Below are 21,235 nucleotides of genomic sequence, written 5' to 3'. Positions count from 1 at the left end.
ACAGGGTCATACACTGGGATGTTCAATTATAAGACTTATCCATTAAGGGCTGACTTGTTGACTATTTCTTGTTTTCACAATACAACTAGCCTATCTACTTTTCTTGTTATAACATCCATATCATTTCAATGATATTGCTTTATTTATGCCTTTTCATCTCTCAGTTGCCCTTCGAATGATCATCAACTTTTACTTCTTAATACTGGTATATAATATTACCTAATTATCCATTGGTATTCTGTAGCCTAGCAAATAGATGTTTTTTTGTTCATTTTTTCCCCCTGGGTGAATATTGAGTAACCAGAAAGGAAAATCAAATTTGGCAGGTATAAGAGTAGTTTTAGTTGAATGGTGAGATTGGAAGCCAGATTGCAGAAAATTGAGGAGTAAGGAGGAGTAAGAGAAGAAATAAAGGGAAATTTAAATTGCTTTTTTTTTAAGGTTTTTGCAAGGCAAATGGGGTTAAGTGGCTTTCCCAAGGCCACGCAGCTAGGTAATTATTAAGTGTCTGAGACCGGATTTGAGCTCAGGTACTCCTGACTCCAGGGCTGGTGCTTTATTCACTATGCCACCTAGCCGTTCCCCCCCCCCCTTTTTAAGGCAGTGGGGTTAAGAGTGACTTGCCCAAGGCCACACCAGCTAGGTAATTATTAAATGTCTGAGACCGGATTTGAACCCAGGTACTCCTGACTCTAGGGCCGGTGCCCTATCCACTGCGCCACCTAGCTGCCCCCTTAAATTGCTTTTTCAAGGAATTCTCTTGAAGAGAGAGAAGAGATACAGGATGCTGTTTTGAGGGGATAATTGAAATTAATGAAGGTATTTTTTAAGAATGGGGAAATTTAGGGGCGGCTAGATGGTGCAGTGGATAAGGCACCGGCCCTGGAGTCAGGAGTACCTGGGTTCAAATCCGGTCTCAGACACTTAATGATTACCTGGCTGTGTGGCCTTGGGCAAGTCACTTAACCCCATTTGCCTTGGAAAAACCTAGAAAAAAAAGAATGGGGAAATTTAGAAAATTTGAGGTTAGTAAAAATAGGAACACAATGATTGAGGATGCACTAGATTGGTTTAATATCACATCATTAAAATCTGTAGCTGGGAAAATTTGCTTGTATGACTTTCTTTCTGTACCTTGAAATCCCTGCCCTACTAGCAGAACCTAATTAATTTATGTAATAGCCAATAATTAACCTTGATTGGAAAGTAAAATGTTTGATTGTAATGAATAGTAAGTAGAATCATAGGAAAGGTAGACATCTGAACCAATTTATGGAATTTCTTTAGTTGCCAGCTTTAGGAGTTTGTATTTTACCCCATAGAGGACTTTAGATGGTTTTTGAGTGTCAGACTTGTGCCTTAGGAAGATTAAACCTATTGTTGGAAGAAGGAGAATGACAGGAGACTTTATAAATAGTCCCAGGAAAGATGGTGATTGTCTGAACTAGAATTATGGTTGTATAAATGGAGTAGGGGAACAGATTTGGGAGGTATTGTCCAATCTCACAAAAATTTGGCAGCTACTTGGTTGAGAATATTAAGGGTGGGGAAGAGTTAAAAATAAGTTCAAGGTTTTGAACTTGGGTTTCTAGGAGACTAGTGCTACTATTAACAAAATTACAAAAGTTTGAGGGAGAGAAACAAGTTTTAAGTTATAATCAGGGTATCTAAGAGAAGACTTCCGGCTGGCAGTTTTGCAATACAGGGCTTTATCTACAATAAAGGGAAAAAATTAGGAATCTTTTTACTGATTTGAATATTCCTTCTGTAGTGCTGATAAGTGAATTCTTTTCCAAATGAGATCACCAAAGGAGAGGGGGGAGAGAGAGAGAAAAGACCCTAAAACAGTACCTTGGTTAGCATTGAGTATAGATGGGTATGCAGACAGAGGACATTTCCGTGTCCTTTCCCATTCTTCTATTGCTATTATTCCTCCATCCAAACCAGTTTTCTCTATAGTTATTTGTAATTATTTATGTATTTATTTATTTATTTTGCAAGGCAAATGGGGTTAAGTGGCTTGCCCAAGGCCCAAGGTAATTATTAAGTGTCTATGACCAGATTTGAACCCAGGTACTCCTGACTCCAGGGCCGGTGTTTTATCCACTGCGCCACCTAGCCGCCCTATATCTGATTATTTAATATCATCATTCTTTACTATTTGTATAAATGTTAAAATTTCCTAGGCCCCGTGTGGAGAGATGGATCATTAGATGTACACTAATAAAAATTTGTGAGAAAAGGATGAAAGTGTGATAAATAAAATGAGGCATTGAGAACCAAAATGAATGTGATTAGACTGACAGGAAGATTTAGGAGACTTATGCCTCAGTTGTGCTTTAATGTGGATTTTGATTCAGTTTGATGAGTCAGACTTTCTGAGTTTCTTAGTAACTTTCCCCTTCCTTTCCCAGAATGGTAATATGCCATCTTCCTGGTGCCTGAAGGAACTTGACCAATATTTGTTGACCTGAACTCTAGTTTCATTTCTGTCTCTATGCTCTTTCTTTTCTCTGCTCTGATGATCTTCTGGGACCTGCTGTGGTCATTTTCATGGGAATATGCAGATAATTTTAGTTAATATTAGTTGAATTGTTTAATTTTTCTATGCATGTGATGGATGCATTCTCCAAAGTAAATCATATGCTTCTTGAGGTCAAGGATTGTACTTTTGTTCTTTTGTTTTCTTTTTTTCCAATTCTTATAACCTAGTAATATCTTCATACAGTAGGTTGTTAATAAATTTTTGTTGAATTGATTTGAGGAGAAACTGTCATACAGGTAAAAGAACTAGAAACATGTCAGAATGTCCAAGAGAAGTAGAGGGAAAGGAAGCATTTGATGGTCACAAATACTGCAAAAAGATTAAGAAGGATGAGGAGAATGAAAACCTTTGGTGGTACTTTAAGTGGAGAATATTTAAATACTTGAGCAAGTTATTTTTTAATTATTTTTGACTACTCAACATACCCTTTTACTTATGCTAATTGCATATTGATCTTTATTAAACTTTGTTCACTAGCTTCAATACTGTTTCAGAAAGCAGCAAAACTTTGTTTAGAATATTTTATAATACAGATTTTACTTAATTTGAAATGAGTTCTGAGAAAAATATAAAATTGAAATTTCCTCTAGAAATGTTCAGCAATCTGAGTAACATCTCTGCTTTGAGAGATTTTCTTACCCCTAATTTTATTTCATTTAATAAAAATGAGGGAGATAGTTCTATTTAATAGAGTATTTTTATTTCTTTTTTAATCTTATTTTTAATGATATCTTGTTTTGAAATTGCCTTTGTGAATCTATCCCACTACCCACCTAGGGAGCCATCCTTGTAACAAAGAAAGATGGAAGCGGAGGGGGGTGTTCAGTAAAACTAACCAAATTGTCATTTTTCTCCAAAAGCAAATGCAATATTTTGTACCAGAATTAAAGAGGTTTTTTTCAGTTTTTTTCATAAGGGAGTATCTTGATTGGAAGATCCTTTTTATGCTAGTGATTGAATGAAAAATTGATCCTCCTGATTAATTGATCAGATCATTGTCAGACATAACACCAGACTGAGACTCAAGGAATACAAATAGAGAAGAATGTATATATAAATAATCTTCATGCTTACCATCTAACCTCACAATCTAATTAGAGATAGGAAATTGTAAGCATAATGCAAAAGCAAAATATATAAATATAGTATATATATATTTATTGTAAATATATTGTAATGTATTTATTGTGAATATAAGTATAAATTATATGGTATGGATTTAATCCTTAGTAATCTTAACATAAGGAGAAGACCTTACGTAAATTTAAAATAAAAGGATTGATTGTGAAATGAAAGTTGAGTTTTTTGATGTTGTTTCCTTATAGGCTTCCAAGGGGTATGAGTTTCCTTAACCACTTAAATTGGAATTTAATGATCATCTTTCCCCTTCAGAATTGGATGACTCAACTGATTTTTTTTTTAAATTTTGAGTTCTGAATTTCTTTTCTCCCTCCCTTTCCCATCCACTGAGATGGCAATATGATATCAATTTTGCATATAAAATCATGAAAAATATTTTCATATTAGCAGTTTTTTTTAAAGTGAGAGAATTCTATTTCAATTTGCTCTCAAGAGTTTATCAGAAACAACAGTATTGTTAGGGTGATAAACTATGAGTGACTTAGTTATTCTGATCAAAATAATGATGTGAAGGTAGATGAAGTAATGTAGTTACAAGATGTATATAGAAAGGTCAAGATTAAATAGCAAAAAGCAACAAAATTATTTCCTGTAACTAGATATATTCAGTAAATTTTTTCTAGGCTTATCAGTTATTTTGTTTTTATTTTTTAAAATATTTTATTTTTTCAATTATATGCAACGATAGTTTTCTAACAGTCATCTTTTTTTAAACTTTTGAAGTCTACATTTTTCTACCTCTCTCCTTTCCTCCTTCTCCCTTTAACAGCGAGCAATGTGCTGTAAGTTAGACATGTACAATTATGTTTGATAAATTTCCATATAAGTCAAGTTATGAAAGAAGATTCAGAACCACTGGGGGGGGGGGTGGAACATGAGAAAAAAATATATATAAACAAGTTTTAACAAGTGAAAATAGTATGCTGTAGTTTGCATTCAGACTCCATAGTTCTTCCTCCAGATATGGATGGCATTTTCTGTCACAGGTCTTTCAGACTTGTCCTTGATCACTGAATTGCTGAGAAAAGCTAAGGTCTTCATAGTTGATTATCACACGATGTTGCTGTCAATGTACAGTGTTCCCATGATTCTGCTTACTTCACTCAGCATCAGTTCATGCAGGTCTTTCCAGGCTTTTCAGTATCCATTGTTTATTACAAAACAAAATCATTAAGATAAATCCAAAGGGTTAATATCTTCACCAGTTCCTTTTTTTTTCTTTTAGACCTGAATAATCTAGCTGCTACAGCACAGGTCTTAGTAATTGGAGCTACCAACAGACCAGATTCACTGGACCCAGCATTGAGACGTGCAGGAAGGTTTGACAGAGAAATTTGCATGGGTATTCCAGATGAGGCATCCAGAGAAAGGTAAATTCTGTTTTACATTGTTATTTCTTTTTGACATTGATTTAAAATTTTTTTTAGTTCTGAATTCTCTCCCCATCCAGAAATGTGTGGTATTAGTTACACATGGAAATTATACAAAACATTTACTTATTAGCCATGTTCTTGAAAAAAGGAAGAAAAATACAAGTGAAAAAAAAATTTACACTTCAATCTGCAGTCAGATTCTGTCAGTTCTTTCTCTAGAGGTGAATAGCATATTTTTCATCATGGGTCCTTTGGGATTGTCTTGGATCATTGCATTAGAGTAGCTAAAGTCATTAGCAGTTGATCATCCTTACAATTTAGCTATTAGTGTTCACAATGTTCTCTTGTTTCTGCTCACTTCACTTTGCCTCAGTTCATAAAAGACTTTCCAGGTTTTTTTGAAACCATCCTACTTATCATTTCTTATAGCACAGTAGAATTCCATGACAGTTATACTACAGCTGATTCAGCCATTCCACAATTAATGTCTGTTCCCTCAATTCTCAATTCTTTGCCACCACACAAAAAAATGTGCTATAAATATTTTTGTGCATTATGAGACCTTTGCCTTTTTTTTTTTAAACCTCTTTGCGATACCAGCCTAGCAGTGATATTGCTGGTCAAAAGGTATATTCAGTTTTTTTATATAGTTTTTTTTGGAAGGCAGTGGGGTTAAGTGACTTGCCCAAGGCCACACAGCTAGGTAATTATTAAGTAAGTGTCTGAGACCAGATTTGAACCCAGGTACACCTGACCTCTGGGCTGGTGCAGTAGCACTACCTAGCCACCCTGGTATATTCAGTTTTATAGCTCTTCAGGCATAGCTCCAAATTGTACCCCAGATTGGTGGGATCAGTTTACAACTTCACTAAAACAGTACTTTAGTACCTCAGTTTTTCCACTTTCTCTCCAAAATATTTATTATTTTCCTTTCCTGTCATTTAAACCAATTTGATAGGTGGTACCTCAGAGTTTTAATTTGTGTTTCTCTAATTAGTAGTGATTTAGAGCATTTTTTATGACTTAAATTTGAATTCTTTTAATTCTTCTAAAAAAGTGCTTATCAGTTAACAGTTCTTTATATTTGAAAAAGACATAAAATCTTTATCAGAAAAACTTGCTGAAAACTTTTTTTTCTAGTTTCCTGCTTTCCTTCTAATCAAAGCTACATTGGCTTTGTATAAAAAAGGTTTAATTTACTGTTATCAAAATTGTCCATTTTATATCTGTGATTCCCTCTATCTCTAATTTGGTCATAAATTCTTCCTTGTCTATTGATCTTAAGATAAATTTTTCCACAATGGCTTTTGTGCTTGTAATAGTAATCTAGAAATAAAAACAGTTTTCCATTCCTAGGCTTCCAGGCAGCTTTGAAAAGAATCACAGAATCTTGGAAATGGAAAGGTTATTTGAGTCATCAACTTCAAACTCACAAGTTACTTATATATAAAATATTCCTAGGCTCTTATGTGAAAGATACATTGAAATTGATAAGACAAGAGTTTGTGAGGGAGGAGGAGGTGTTGTACAGTTATCCAAAGATCATGTACAACAGTGTAACTCCCTGTGAACTGAATACTTAAAAACCTCAAGTTAATATTGTGTTTTGTTATATTTTTATTTTTTTAAAAACATTTTAATCTGGTTCAGACTGCATTTCTGATATGCAGTAAAAAAAAAAGGTTAAAGGTAACATTCTTGGAATACCATTAGTAAATTATCAAATGCTTCTTGTTACTTTTCCTCATGATACAATCCATTCACATAATGTCTACTTAATGCACTAATTCATTGAATGATGAAATTGTAAATTTTATACATGAAATGAAATGGTGAAATTATTAAAAAGATGAAATTATCTTTTAAGGCAAGTTGGAAACTTCTTTTTTTACCTCCAAGTGCTTTTATTTTTTATTTGTTTATTCTTATTTTGTTCAAATAATTTTTTTATACATTACTAAAATATTCTTGTCTAAGAGTAAACATAGTACCCTTCCCCCAAAAAATATAGACCCGCATGAGCAAGAAAGTAAAGGGGAGAGAAAAAAATTAAAAATAATAATAATGATAATGATAACAGTAGGTATGGCCAGGTGGTGCAGTGGACAGAGCACTGGCTCTGGAGCTAGGACCACCTGAGACCAAATCCAGCCCCTGACACCCAACAGTCACCCAGCTGTGTGACCCAATGCAATCCAACCCCATTGCCCTGCAAAAACCAAAAAAAGGAAAAAAGAGCCAAAATAAGTCCATCACAAAAGCTACTTCCGTATTTTTCCACCATTGCCATTGCGGATCGCAACTCCCTCCATTCGTACTTCTCCACTACCATGTACTATATTTTTCTCTCTCCTTTCACTCTCTCTGCTATAGGGTAGCTGAGTGGTGCAGCAGACAGATCCCTGGCCCTGGGGCCAAGAGGCCCCAAGCCCCCTTACCACCCCCTTAGGTCCAGCATCCACCTGGCCCTATGGTCCCGGACAGGCCATCCAATCCCAGCCCCTTGCAAGAAGTAAAAAAGAAAATGTGTTATATCTGACCACTCTCCCCCCATGGTCCATCCTCTCCTCCTTTATTCACATCCCCACCCCTTCCCCCTGCTTCCCCTTCTTACTCCAGATATCTATACCCCATTGAGTATATATGCTGTTTCCTCTCCTAGCCACCTCTGATGAGAGCAAAGATTCCCTCATTCCCCCTTGCCTCCCCCCCTTCCATATCATTGCAATAGCTCATTGTAATAAAGAAAAATCTTATTATACGAAATATCTTAGCCTATTCCTCTTCTCCTTTATCTTTCTCCCATTACATTTCCCTGTCATCTATTGACTCCATTTTTACACCACAATATATCTTAAAATTCAGCTTTCTCCTGTATTTCATCTATAAGAGCTCCTTCTACCTGCTCTGTTAATTGAGAAGGTTCATATAAGTATTATCAGTATCATTTTTCTATGCAGGAGTACATGTAGTTCATCACCATTAAGTCTGTCATATTTTATCCTTCTCCTACATTCTCTATGCTTCACCTGAGTCCCGTATTCGAAGATCAGACCTTCTGTTCAGCTTTGGCCATTCCAACAGGAACATTTGAAATTCCCCTGGTTCATTGAAACTCCATCTTTTTCCCTGGAAGTGGCCGTTCAGTTTTGCTGGGTGGTTCATTCTTGGTTGCATTCTGAGCTATTTTGCCTTCCGGAATATTATATTCCAAGCCCTATGAGCTTTTAATGTAGTTGCTGCTAAGTCCTGTGTGATCCTGACTGAAGCTCCATGTTATTTGAATTGTGTCCTTCTGGCTGCTTGTAATATTTTCTCTTTGACTTGGGAGTTAAGGAACTTGGCTATAATATTCCTGGGAGTTGGGTTTTTTTTGCATCTCTTTCCAGGGGAGATCGGTGGATTCTCTCAATTTCTATTTTGCCCTCTGCTTCTAGGATATCTGGGCAATTTTCCTGTAGTAATTCTTTGAAAAGGATGTCAAGGCTCTTTTCCTGGTCATGACTTTCAGGTATTCCAATAATTTTTAAATTATCTTTCCTAAATCTGTTTTCTATATCAGTTGTTTTTTCAATGAGATGTTTCACATTTTCTTCTAATTTTTCATTCTTTTGGTTTTGAAGTATTGAGTCCTGATTTCTCGTAATTTCAGCAACCTCCCTTAGTTCCATTCTTTGTCTGAAGAATTTGTTTTCCTCAGAGAGCTTTCTTATCTCTTTTTCCATCTGGCCAATTCTGCTTTTTAAAGCATTCTTCTCCTCAATAACTTTTTGAACTGTTTTATCCATTTGACCTATGCTGGTTTTTAACATGTTATTTTCTTCAGCATTTTTTGGGAGCTCCTTGACTAAGCTGCTGACATCTTTTTCATGTTTTTCCTGCATCTCTCTCTCTCTCTCATTTCTTTTCCCATATTATCTTCTATCTCCCTCATTTGATTTTCAAAGTCTTTTTTGAGCTCTGTCATAGTCTGAGCCCAATTTCTGTTTTTCTTGGAGTCTTTAGATGCAGGAGCTTGTACTTCCTCATCTTCAGACTGAGTATTTTGATCCTTCTTGGGATCATAGATAATGTATTTCTCAATGGTGTTCCTCTTTTTTTCTGCTTACTCATTCTCCAGCCTGTGCCTGGTTTTGGGGTGCTTCCTGAGCTTTTGAGTATTGTTGGGACACCCCCCCCCCCCAGGAACACTGTGTGTGAGGAGGCTCTGTCTTCCTTCCTGATCTATGAATGACCATAAGTGCCCCCCTCTGCCACAGGGCTGAGGTGGTGGTGGGGCCTAGGCTGTGATCAGGATCTGAATGTGGTTACAGGCCCAGAGTTCTTTTCCAGGGAAAGAGGACAGAGTTCACCAGTCTCTCTCCACTCCCCTACCTAGGCTCAGTACTCATGCATGGGGGCTCCTGCTTACTGGCTCTGCCTGTTTCCAGTTTCTGGATCTGGGCTGCACTCTGGCAGAGGTCCCCCGCTGATCCCCCAAGTTGTGCCCAGTGCTTCCCAGGGTGTAGGTAAGGAAATTGCCCTTGCTGCTCTGAGCCGCAGCTCCCAGTGCCCTGGGGCTGCCTCCAGGAAGCTGAAGTTCCTTTGCTCTGTCGGGCTACCCTTCCAACCCCATGGAGCGGAGCTTTTCCACTCATTTCCAGGTTACCTTGGGTTGGAGAACTGCCTCCCTGCATCCCTCTGTGGATTCTGTCTCAAATTTAGTTAGTCTAAGAGACAATCAATCCTCTCCTGTTGCCATCTTGGCTCTGCCCCCCAAGTCAGAAATTTCTTAATGGATCTTCCAGAAGTTGTGTTAATAATTCACGTCCCTGGGGTGGCTAGGTGGCACATTGGATAGAGCACCGGCCCTGGAGTCAGGAGTACCTGAGTTCAAACCCGGCCTCAGACACTTAATAATTACTTAGCTGTGTGGCCTTGGGCAAGCCACTTAACCCCATTTCCCTTGCAAAAACCTAAAAAGATAAATGATTCAAGTCCCCCTCATCACTATCCAAACTTTTCATTTACTTTCTCACTCAAATGATAAATCATTTATTATGCATATCTACTGTGTGTGTGTGTGTGTGTGTGTGTGTGTGTGTGTGTGTGTGTGTGTAATGTACTCCGATGTAGTCTTTCTACACTTAGAAGTAATGAAACAGTCCTTATCGAGGAACTTGCCTTCTAATAGAGAAGACTCATGAATATATGAATATATATAGGAAAAAATATAAAGAGAACGAGATTTCATTCATATAGGGAACTTTCAGATAAGGAAACTCCCTATGCCATGCAGGTCACAGTTCCTTTTTACAACAGGCTTTTTTTCTCTTACCTAGTATATACCAGAAACAGGAATTAAACCCTAGACTTCCTGACATTAGGACTTGCTCCCTATCCATAGTGTCAATTTGACACTTTAATTCAACAGATAACTTTATCTATTTAAACTGGATACTTGAATTTTTGCCTCTTGCTTCTCCCCCATAACAGGATTCTTCAAACTTTGTGTAGAAAGATGAAACTCCCTGAGGCTTTTGATTTTCGTCACTTAGCCCACCTTACACCAGGCTATGTTGGTGCTGATCTGATGGCATTGCGACAAGAAGCAGTCAGCTGTGCAGTTGACAGGGTTTTGTTAAAGTTGAATATGACAAAGCAGAAAGATGGTCAATCTGGGGATGTGACACCTGAGGGAAGCCTGGTAGAGCTGATGAAAACAGATGATGGTTCAAAACCACTGGATTTTTCTGAAAAGGTATTATAAATGGCTACACACTTTCTTCCTTGTGCTCTTTATTTTAAGTGAAACTAGTTTATGTTTATGAGACTCCCTATTAAATGGCATAGTTGCATGAAACAGACATTTACTAAAAGTTATCCTAAAAAACCTTTTAGTTCTTTCTCCATGATTTATTTTGAGTGGATTGGATCTATGGCAGACTTAGTACTACTGTAGAGCCTTTAAGCAATTTGGACTTTTGGGGTTGGTATAAGGTAAAATTCCCTCTCATCATAGTCATAGTATCTGTTTCAAGTCCTATACAATCCTAGAACTCAGTCACAATAATCTTAAAGAATATTTATCAGGCAAAAACTTTTAAAAGAAATAATTCTTTGTGAAAATTTTGAAAACATTTATAGGACAGTTATAGGATATATTAAGACTAGATGGTACCTTAGAGATAATGAAACCTTGATTTTATAGCTAGGTTATTCTTTTCTTCTCCCCTTTACCCCCCAAATTAAGTAATAAAGTGACAGAGTTAGATTTGATCCCAGATCTTTGGATTCCAAGTCCAGTCTACTCTGGTCAACTTCTATTGGGAGCTTCAAGCACACATTGTTTTAAGTAATTCAATTCAGAAATCATTTATTATATAGTAAATTAGTATTAGAAGCATGATCTATACACAGATTGATCCAGTACAGGGTTGTTGCAGTGAGGATAGATAGTTGCCAGATTTGAGGAGAAGAAAATTAGGAAATTTTGGCAAATTTTTCAGTAGGGGGAGTCAAAGAAGACCATAAGTGATCAGTTAGCTATTGGGGATATTGTAGAAGGAATCCTTATTCAGGTATGAATTAAACTAGGTGGGTTCTGAGATCCCTTCTAACTCTTCAGAAAAGCAAAAGTTAATTTTTTTTTTAAGGCTTTTGCAAGGCAAATGGGGTTAAGCGGCTTGCCCAAGGCCACACGGCTAGGTAATTATTAAGTGTCAGACCAGATTTGAACCCAGGTACTCCTGGCTCCAAGGCCGGTGTTTTATCCACTGCGCCACCTAGCCACCCCTTAAAAGTTAATTAATGAAGCTCTTATAAATAGAATCACCTTAAGGGGCGGCTAGGTGGCGCAGTGGATAGAGCACCAGTCCTGGAGCCAGGAGTGCCTGAGTACAAATCTGGCCTCAGATACTTCATAATTACCTAGCCGTGTGGCCTTGGGCAAGCCGCTTAACCCCATTGCCTTGCAAAAACCTAAAAAAAAAAAAAATAGAATCACCTTAAATCTTATGGCACAGAATTTTTTTTTTTTTACGTAAGACAATGGATTAAGAGACTTGCCCAAGATCACACATCTAGGTAATTATCAAGTGTCTGAATCCAGATTTGAACTCAGGTCCTCCTAACTCCGGGGCTTTATCCATTGTCCCACCTAACTGCCCCTCAGAATTATTTTAAATAAACCCATGTTGTATTCTTTTATAAAGCACAGAATCCTTCCTAACATTAATATATCATCCATTTAATATTTTTGTAATCCTTTATTTCACTTCGGTTTGTAATATGCTCATCTTAAACCTTCTCTTCTATATGAAAGCATGGAGTTTTTAAAACTAGTGCTCACCAAAGAGGAGTTCCAAACTTAAGGAAACCTGATATTTCAAAATGTAAGTTTAACAAACAGAGAAGTGAAAGGATAGTAATTGATATTTCTTTTTTACCCTATGTTCTGCTTAGGGTACCTAGATAGAATGGTCTCACTGTCCAGTAAGCATGTTCTACTTTCCCTTTGCTCTTCACCCATCCAAATCCTATATATTCCTTAAGGCTGAGCAAGAGTCTTATTTTCTCCTCTAGACTTTAATAGTTTGTAGATACCATAAGCTTAACCCACATACTGAGGATAGTGTACACCAGAGCCTGTCTGGCCTTTGCATGAAAAGTTATCTCAGATGTTATTAAGTTGTAGATGGAAAAGAAACCTAAAATTATTTGATCTGGTCTTCTGTGTTATGGTTAATATTTGACCATTAAAGACTGATGGATTTGCTGCAAATTTTTTTCCCTCATGATTTGCCTCTTATGTACATATTAAACTAAATAAATACACATCTCACCTTTCTGTACCTTTCTCAGTTCCTGTTATATACCATATTTCCAGGATGGGAGATTTCATTCTTTGTCATGTTAGCCTATTTTATTGTTTACTCACCCCTGCAGCTGTAGCTCTGTCTTACTTGAATGCTCTATACCGTTATGTTAAATGTATTTCCTTTTGTGCATTCTGTCCTCTGTGAAGTTGTAGAATAATAAAGCCACTTCAGAGTAACTCCATATATTTGGAGATAGTCATATTTCTTTTACTATTGGGAGGTAATTTATTATTGAAATATTTTCCTGAGGGCTGTACATTTGTTGGTATGTAGGTTTTGTCTCATTTATTGTACTTGTATCCCCCAGCTCATATACTGCCTGGCAGTGTGTGTGTGTGTGTGTGTGTGTGTGTGTGTGTGTGTGTGTGTGTGTGTGTGTTAGGCATTTAATAATGTTTGGTTGATTGATTATATGAAAATTAATGGAGGACCATTTCATTGCATGTGTGTAGCCTTAGTGGCACCAAGTGAAATTCATGATGATGTCAATTTAAGAAAACCATAAATTTGTAAGGAAGTTTATTCTAGCTTCCAGAGAAACAAGAACAGATATTGGGCTTAAGGGAGGAGAGTAAAATGAGCATTAAAACATAGATATTATCTTTTCAGTAAACTCTAAATGATAACTGATTCTCTCTCTTCTCACTGCCTCTTCCATACCTCCAATGTCCAAGAATGAATTACTGAGACTGCTTGAGGTGCTAAAGGACCAAAACTCCATCCCAGAAGAGGATCTGCAAATGCTGTGTATAGAAATGAATGATTTCATTGTTGCTTTGTCTAAAGTACAGCCTTCTGCAAAGAGAGAAGGCTTTGTCACTGTTCCTAATGTGACATGGTCAGATATTGGAGCCCTGGAAAGTATTCGAGAAGAGCTCACCATGGCATTGTTGGTAGGTGTGTTTTATATTTAAATCATTTAAAGCTATCCGAGACAGAGTCATACCACTGTATTCTGTTTTATACATAGCTAACTCAGCTGTATATTTTTATTTTAGAGGTCTTTGCAAACTAAATTCACCCACCCACCACAGGGTGAGTCTTTCCTTAGATTTTTCTTTATTTTTAGATTGTGATTATATTTGTCTGTGACTTAACCAAAGACACATCAAGTTTTGTTCTGAGACCAAATTCCTATCAGTGTTTGTGAAATTTGGTACATTTAAAAATAAAAATTAATTTTAAATTAACTCCAATTTTTAATTTTTTGTGTTAAATTTCTATTTTTGCTCTCATTAATCAACTTTAATAATAAAAACATCTATTGTTAGAATGTACTGAAAAGGAGAAGAAATGCAGAGAAAGTATTTTAGTTACGCAGCCCTCTGCTATTTATATTTGTATAAAATTTACATTTTCCATAAACCTGAGTGTTTTCTGAGATTTTTGTGACAAACTTTTTTATAAATAGTGCCAGTTTAGCCATTTAACAACAATATCTTTTGTCATTTAGATGGGCACATCAAGTCTGCAAATCATTAATTCCATTAAAATTAAACAGTGAAAAATTATTAATAACTAAAATATGGGGGCGGCTAGGTGGCGCAGTGGTAGGGGCAGCTAGGAGGCTCAGTGGATAAGGCACTGGCCCTGGAGTCAGGAGTACCTGGGTTCAAATCCAGTCTCAGACATTTAATAATTTCCTAGCTGGGTGGCCTTGGGCAAGCCACTTAACCTCATTGCCTTGCAAAAAAACAAAAAAAAGAATAACTAAAACATGTTGGAATTTTGTTTCTAGGCTCCATTGCGCTATCCTGATCAGGTTAAAGCCCTTGGATTAATGACACCAGCTGGTATTCTTCTTGCTGGACCACCAGGCTGTGGAAAGACTCTTTTGGCAAAGGTGGGTCTTCAGATATATTTTGTATTTTTGAACCACACAATGTGTTTGAACCAAGGTGGTTAACAGAAACCAGGCTTACCTTTAGGGTAAAAGGAACAAAACTGAACATAGCTTAATAGTACTTGTACAGGGGTGGCTAGGTGGCACAGTGGATAGAATACTGGCCCTGGAGTCAGGAGTACCTGAGTTCAAATCCAGCCTCAGACACTTAATAATTACCTAGCTGTGTGGCCTTGAAGCCACTTAGCCCCATTTGCCTTGCAAAAACCTAAGAAAACAAATTTACTACTTGTACAAGGTATCATGATATTTAGGAGTCATTTGTCTTATTTTACCCATTCCACTTTGAAGAAAATATACTTTCCAGACTCTTCCAGTACTGCAAGGAAGGATTTTGAGATTTAGAAGTGATGCAGGACAGCTTTTTGGGACTAAATCTATGTATCAGTAGATCTGTAGATTCAATATTTCTCTAGTCATAACTGCACTCAGGACTGTAAATGAGTGACATGATGACATGGTTTCTTTTTTTTTTAATCATTTATTTCAGTTGTGTCACACTCTTTGTGATTCCATTTGAGGATTTCTTGGCAAAAATACTGTAGTTCTTTGCCATTTCCTTCTCCAGTTCATTTTACAGGATCACACAGGCAATAAACGTCTTGAGCCTAGATTTGAACTCAGTTCTTCTTGACTCCAGGCCTGACACTCTATCCACTGTACCACCTGCCTTGCTTAGTTTTACATGTTGCTAAATTTTGTGTAATGCTTTTTTTTAACTTGTAGTTTTTTTAAAAATTTCATATATTTAAGGCAATGGGGTTAAGTGACTTGCCCAAGGTCATAAAACTAGTTAATTATTAAGTGTCTGAGGCTAGATTTGAACTCAGGTCTTCCTGATTCCAAGATGCCTGTGCTATATGCAATGTGCCATCTAGCTGCCCCGTAACCTGTAGCTTTTAATACTCTTTTTTTTGTTTTGTTTTATTAAAGATTTTATTTATTTTGAATTTTACAATTTTCCCCCCAATCTTACTTCCCTCCCCCCACAGAAACCAATTTGTCTGTCTTTACATTGTTTCCATGTTGTACATTGATCCAAATTGAGTATGATGAGAGAGAAATGAAATCCTTAAGGAAGAAACAAAAAGAAGAAATCTGTGTTTTTTTCCTAAATTACAGGGAATAGTCCTTGAATTTTGTTCAAACTCCACAGCTCCTTATCTGGATACAGATGGCACTCCCCATTGCAGACAAACCCAAAATTGTTCCCAATTGTTGTACTGATGGAATGAGAGAGTCCATCAAGGTTGAATATCACTCCCATGTTGCTGTTGGGGTGTACAGTGTTTTTCTGGTTCTGCTCATCTCACTCAGCATCAGTTCATGCAAATCCCTCCAGGCTTCCCTGAATTCCCATCCCTCCTGGTTTCTAATAGAACAATAGTGTTCCTTGACATACATATACCACAGTTTGCTAAGCCATTCCCCAATTGCAGGACATTTACTTGATTTCCAATTCTTTGCCACCACAAACAGGGCTGCTATGAATATTTTTGTACAAGTGATGTTATCACCCTTTTTCATGATCTCTTCAGGATATAGACCAGTAGTGGTATCAGTCAGGGAAAAGGTTAGGGTTAGAGGCCACAGAAGCATATTTTTAAAGAATTTTCATGTTTCCTATTTTTTGTATCATCATAGATTCTCCCTTAGCACACCAGATCAGTACATTGAGAAAGTCCAAAAACACCTGTGGGGACCTCCTATTTCCATGATCTTCTTGTATATCTACATTTGTGTTCCATTTGATCTTTTCAATTTTGTTATATTTACTTAATTTTTGGTATGTTCTTTACATTTACATCATTGTAGTTATTTTGTATTTTATTTGCTTGACTCTCTTTACTCCACTCTGCATCAGTTCATGTTGATCTTTCCATGCTTTGTTGTATTTATCACATAGCATCATCTTACAGCACAGTAATCGTCTATTACCACAGTTTGTTTAGCCATTTCCCAATTGATGGACATCTACTTCTTTTCCAATTCTGTTAGCTATCACAAAAAGTGATGCTATAAATATTCAGGAATATTTGGAGACCTTTTTTCTTATTGATGGCTTCCTTGTAGTATGAACTTAGTAACAGAATCTCAGGTTCAAGGGTATGGAGCCAAGATGGTGACAGGAGAAGAACCTCTCTTAGGTGCTCTCTCACTATAATATTTCAAAACTTATAAAATAAGGACTCTTAACTAAATTTTCCAGAGACAGAACCCACAGAGGGACAGAGTGAGCCAATTCTTCAGGCCAAGGTAACCTGGAAAATAACAGAAAGGCTCCATTCCATGGGGTTAGAGGGGCAGCCCACCAGAGTGAAGGAAATTCAGCCTCCCAGAGGCAGCCCCAGGGCACCTGGGAGCCATGGCGCACAGCAGCAGTGGCAGTTTGCTTACTACACCCTGTGGAACACCAGGCACAACTTGAAAGATGGGGGGGGGTGCCTGTGCCAGAGGAGCGCATGAAGCCCAGCCCTCAGGGCACTCAGTGAGCACCATGGCCATGGCAGCTCAGATCCAGGAACCCGAAGCAGGCAGAGCTGCATTAAGCAGGAGCCCCCAGGCAACTGAGCCTTGAATGCTCACCCTAGGTAGGGGAGTGGAGAGAGACTTTCAAAGTCTGTCCTCTGTACCTGCTACAGGACTCTGGGATTCTGACCACATTCAGATCCTGATCATAGTCTAGGACCCCCCACCTCAGCCCTGTGTCAGAGGGGTGCACTTGTGGTAAATCACAGACCAGGAGGGAAGACAGAGCCTCACACACGGAGATCCTGGGTGGGGGAGGGTATGTCCCAATAATACTCAAAAGAAAACAACTCCCAGGAATATTATAGCCAAGTTCCAGAATTCCCAAGTCATAGAGAAAATATTACAAGCAGCCAGAAGGACACAATTTAGATATTATTGAACTTCAGTCAGGATCACACAGGACTTAGCAGCAACTACATTAAAAGCTCGTAGGGCTTGGAACATATTCCAGAAGGCAAAAGAGCTCGGAATGCAACCAAGATTCAACTGCCCAGCAAAGCTGAATGTACTGGGGAGGCTAGGTGCGCAGTGAATAGAGCACCGGCCCTGGAGTCAGGAGTATCTGAGTTCAAATTCAACCTCAGATACTTAATAATTACCTAGCTGTGTGGCCTTGGGCAAGCCACTTAACCCCATTTGTCTTGCAAAAACCTTAAAAAACACACACACACACACACACACACACACACACACAAAACTGAACATCCTCTTCCAGGGAAAAGGATGGACTGTCAATGAACCAGGGGAATTCCAAATGTTCATGTTAAGTTTGGCCAGAGCTGAACAGAAAGTTCAGGACTCAGGTGAAGCATAGAGAGTGGAGGAGAAGGGGAAAATATGAGGGACTTAATGATGATGAACTACATGTATTCCTGCCTAAAAAAATGATACTGATAATACTCATAGGAAACTTCTCATTTAATAGAGCAGGTAGAAGGAGCTTTTATAGATGAAGCACAGGAGAGAGCTGAATTTGAAGATATAATGTAAAAACGGAGTCATTGGCTAAAAGGGAAACGTAATGGGAGTAAGTGAAAAGAGAGGTGGAATAGGCTAAGATATTTCACATAATAAGATTTTTTTTTCAATGAGCTATTGTAATGGTATGGATGGGGTGAAGGCAAGGGGGTGTGAGAGAACCTTTGCTCTCATCAGAGGTGGCTTGGAGAGGAAATGGCATATATACTCAATGGGGTATAGACATCTAGAGAAGGGGTGGGGTGTGAGTGATGGAGGAGAGCATGGACCATGGGGGAGAGTGGTCAGATATAACATTTTCTTTTTTACTTCTTGCAAGGAGCTGGGACTGGACCACAGGGCTGGGTGGTCGTTGGGCCTTAGGGGTGGCATGTGGGCTCTGAGCCTCTTGGCCCCAGGGCCAGTGCTATCAGTCTGCTGTGCCACCCAGCTACCCTACAGCACATTTAAGAAGAGGGACAGAGTGAAAGGAGAGAGAAAATATAGTGTATGGCATGGGGTAGTATGAACGGAGGGAGTTGTGATCAGCAATGGTAACAGTGGGAAAATATGGAAGTAGCTTTTATGATGAAAGAATGTGATTCACCCACAAACAGAGCTGGTGCTGTTGGAACACAGACTGAAGCACATTTTCATTTTTTATTTTGTTGTTGTTGTTGTTGTTGTTATTTGGGAGGGGTTGCAGGGCAGATGGGGTAGGGTGGCTTGCCCAGGGCCACACAAATGGGTGGTGTTGGGTGTCTGAGGCTGGATTTGAACCCAGGTGCTCCTGACTCCAGGGCTGGTGCTCTGGCCGCTGCTATCATCGTCATCGTCATCATCGTTATTATTGTTATTATTATTTTGGTTTGGTTTTTGGTTTTTGTAGGGCAGTGGGTTTGGGGTGGCTTGCCCAGGGCCACACAGCTGGGTCATTGTTTGGTGTCTGGGGCAGATTTGAACTCCGGTACTTCTGACTCCAGGGCTGGTGCTCTGTCCACTGTGCCACCTAGCTACCCCTGTTATTATTTTTTAATTTTAATTTTTTGCTCTTTATTGCTCATGAAGGTCTATATTTGAGGGGGAGGGGGTATTATGTTTATTCTTAAACAAGAATATTTTAGTAATGTATAAAAAATTTGTACAACAATAAAATAAATATAATTTTTAAAAAAGTAAAAAAATAATCTCAGGGTCAAAGGATATGGACATTTTTCCATAATTTCACGTTGCTTTCCAAAATGGTTGTACCGTTTCACAATTCCAAAATCCACGTGTTAGTGTGCCTATCCTTCTACAACCCATCTGACAGTGACCACTGCTATTTTTTCTGATTTGAAAGATGAGAAGCCTAAGGGTTGTTTTTATTTACATTTTTCTTATTATTAGTCATTTGGGACATTTTTTTTCATGTAGTCAGCAGTACTTTGCAGTTCTTTTCATAACTTTTAACCATTTATCTATTGGAGAATAGCTATTTGACATATATACATTTATTTATATATCATATATATATATATATATATATATATATATATATATATATATATATACCATTATTAGAAAAATTTGATATATAGATTTTCTTTTTCCCATTCAACTACTTCCCTTCTTATCCTCAGTATATTCATGTTGACCATGCAGAAGAATTTCAGGTTCAAGTAATTGAAATTATTTATTTTATCTTTCCTAACTGCTTCTCTACCTTTTGTTTGGTCAAGAATACTTACCAGTAACTTTAAGAGATACATGATCTGTTTTTTAAAATAGTATGATCTTTTCATTAAGGTCATATATCCTTTGAGGCTCTATTGTAGAGCAGAATTTTAAGATGCTGATCTAAGTTTAATTTCTAACAGACTGCATCTCTCTTGTCTAGTCTGTTCTGTTAATCTCTTTCTTTCTTCTTTAACCATTACCAGATCAAAACTTGATGACTGCTGCTTTATAATATAGTTGGAAGTCTGAAAATATTATTCCTCTTTCATCCTTACTTCTTTTTATCATTATCCTTGATATTCCTGATCTTTTGTTTTTCCAACTGAATTTTGATTTTACTTTATTAAGCTGAATTGTGTCTTCTTGATAATTTGATTGGTATAGCATTAAAAGTATGAGTTAATGTTAACATTATTGTTTTTATTATACTGACCCATAAGTTTTCCTCCAGTTTTCAGGTTGCTCTTTAATTCTTTGAGAAGAGTGCTTTGTAATTGAGTCTATACAAGTCTTTTGTGTGCCCTGGGAAGTTGATCCTCAGATGTTTTATGCATTTTGAAGTTATTTGAATTGGAGCAGAAGCAATAGTTAAAGTATTCTTAGGCAACTGCGTGAATGAAAGATAACTATTATTCTTTAGCACTTTGAGGTATTCACAAGGATCATATTATAATAAAAAAGTCATTTAACCATTTAATTTCAGAAGATTTACTAATCTGTGTCAGTGGAAAGGGTTGGGATCCAGGATTATTTTTAATTTTAGAAAGATTTCAAAAACAACTAAAATAGAAAAGTCCAAGAATGTAAGGATTAGAGTTAGTTATAAAATTCAATTGCATTTAGCATTTAGCATGTCACATTCCTAATACTAGTTGTAATATTTCAAAAGACTTATATTTTTATATATAAATATTTTTGTTTTCCAATTATATACAATATTAGTTTCTACCTATCATTTTTTGGTGGGGTTTTGAATTTCACAGTTTTCCCCCATCCTCCCCCTCCAAAGAAAGTAAAAGACTTATATTTTTATTATTGTTTATATTATGTTTCTATATAAAGATCACAACCTTTCTCTGCCTTGCTAAATGATTTTTATGATTTGCTGTGGCCCAGAAAAATTCACTGCCTGTTCCTAACCCTTCTAATGATGAAACTCTCCATAAACTCTGAAATTCATAGACTCGCCCTCAAATAAACCACAGTC

At 37.3% G+C, this 21,235-nt stretch overlaps 1 protein-coding gene across 1 annotated transcript in view; it reads left to right on the top strand.

Annotated features, from left to right (window-relative positions):
• The window catches only part of NVL (nuclear VCP like), an 80,081-nt gene that overhangs the window by 27,794 nt on the left and 31,052 nt on the right, over positions 1-21,235 (top strand). Inside the window, exons 12-15 of the mRNA XM_074222779.1 lie at positions 4,911-5,055; positions 10,534-10,798; positions 13,592-13,810; positions 14,656-14,760. Coding sequence (XP_074078880.1) covers positions 4,911-5,055; positions 10,534-10,798; positions 13,592-13,810; positions 14,656-14,760 — 734 coding nt within the window. The remainder of the gene's footprint in view (positions 1-4,910; positions 5,056-10,533; positions 10,799-13,591; positions 13,811-14,655; positions 14,761-21,235) is intronic.

Source organism: Macrotis lagotis, chromosome 2 (genome assembly GCF_037893015.1).
Source record: "Macrotis lagotis isolate mMagLag1 chromosome 2, bilby.v1.9.chrom.fasta, whole genome shotgun sequence".
Classification (NCBI taxonomy): Eukaryota; Metazoa; Chordata; class Mammalia; order Peramelemorphia; family Peramelidae; genus Macrotis; species Macrotis lagotis.
This window is presented reverse-complemented; position numbering and strand designations above follow the sequence as displayed.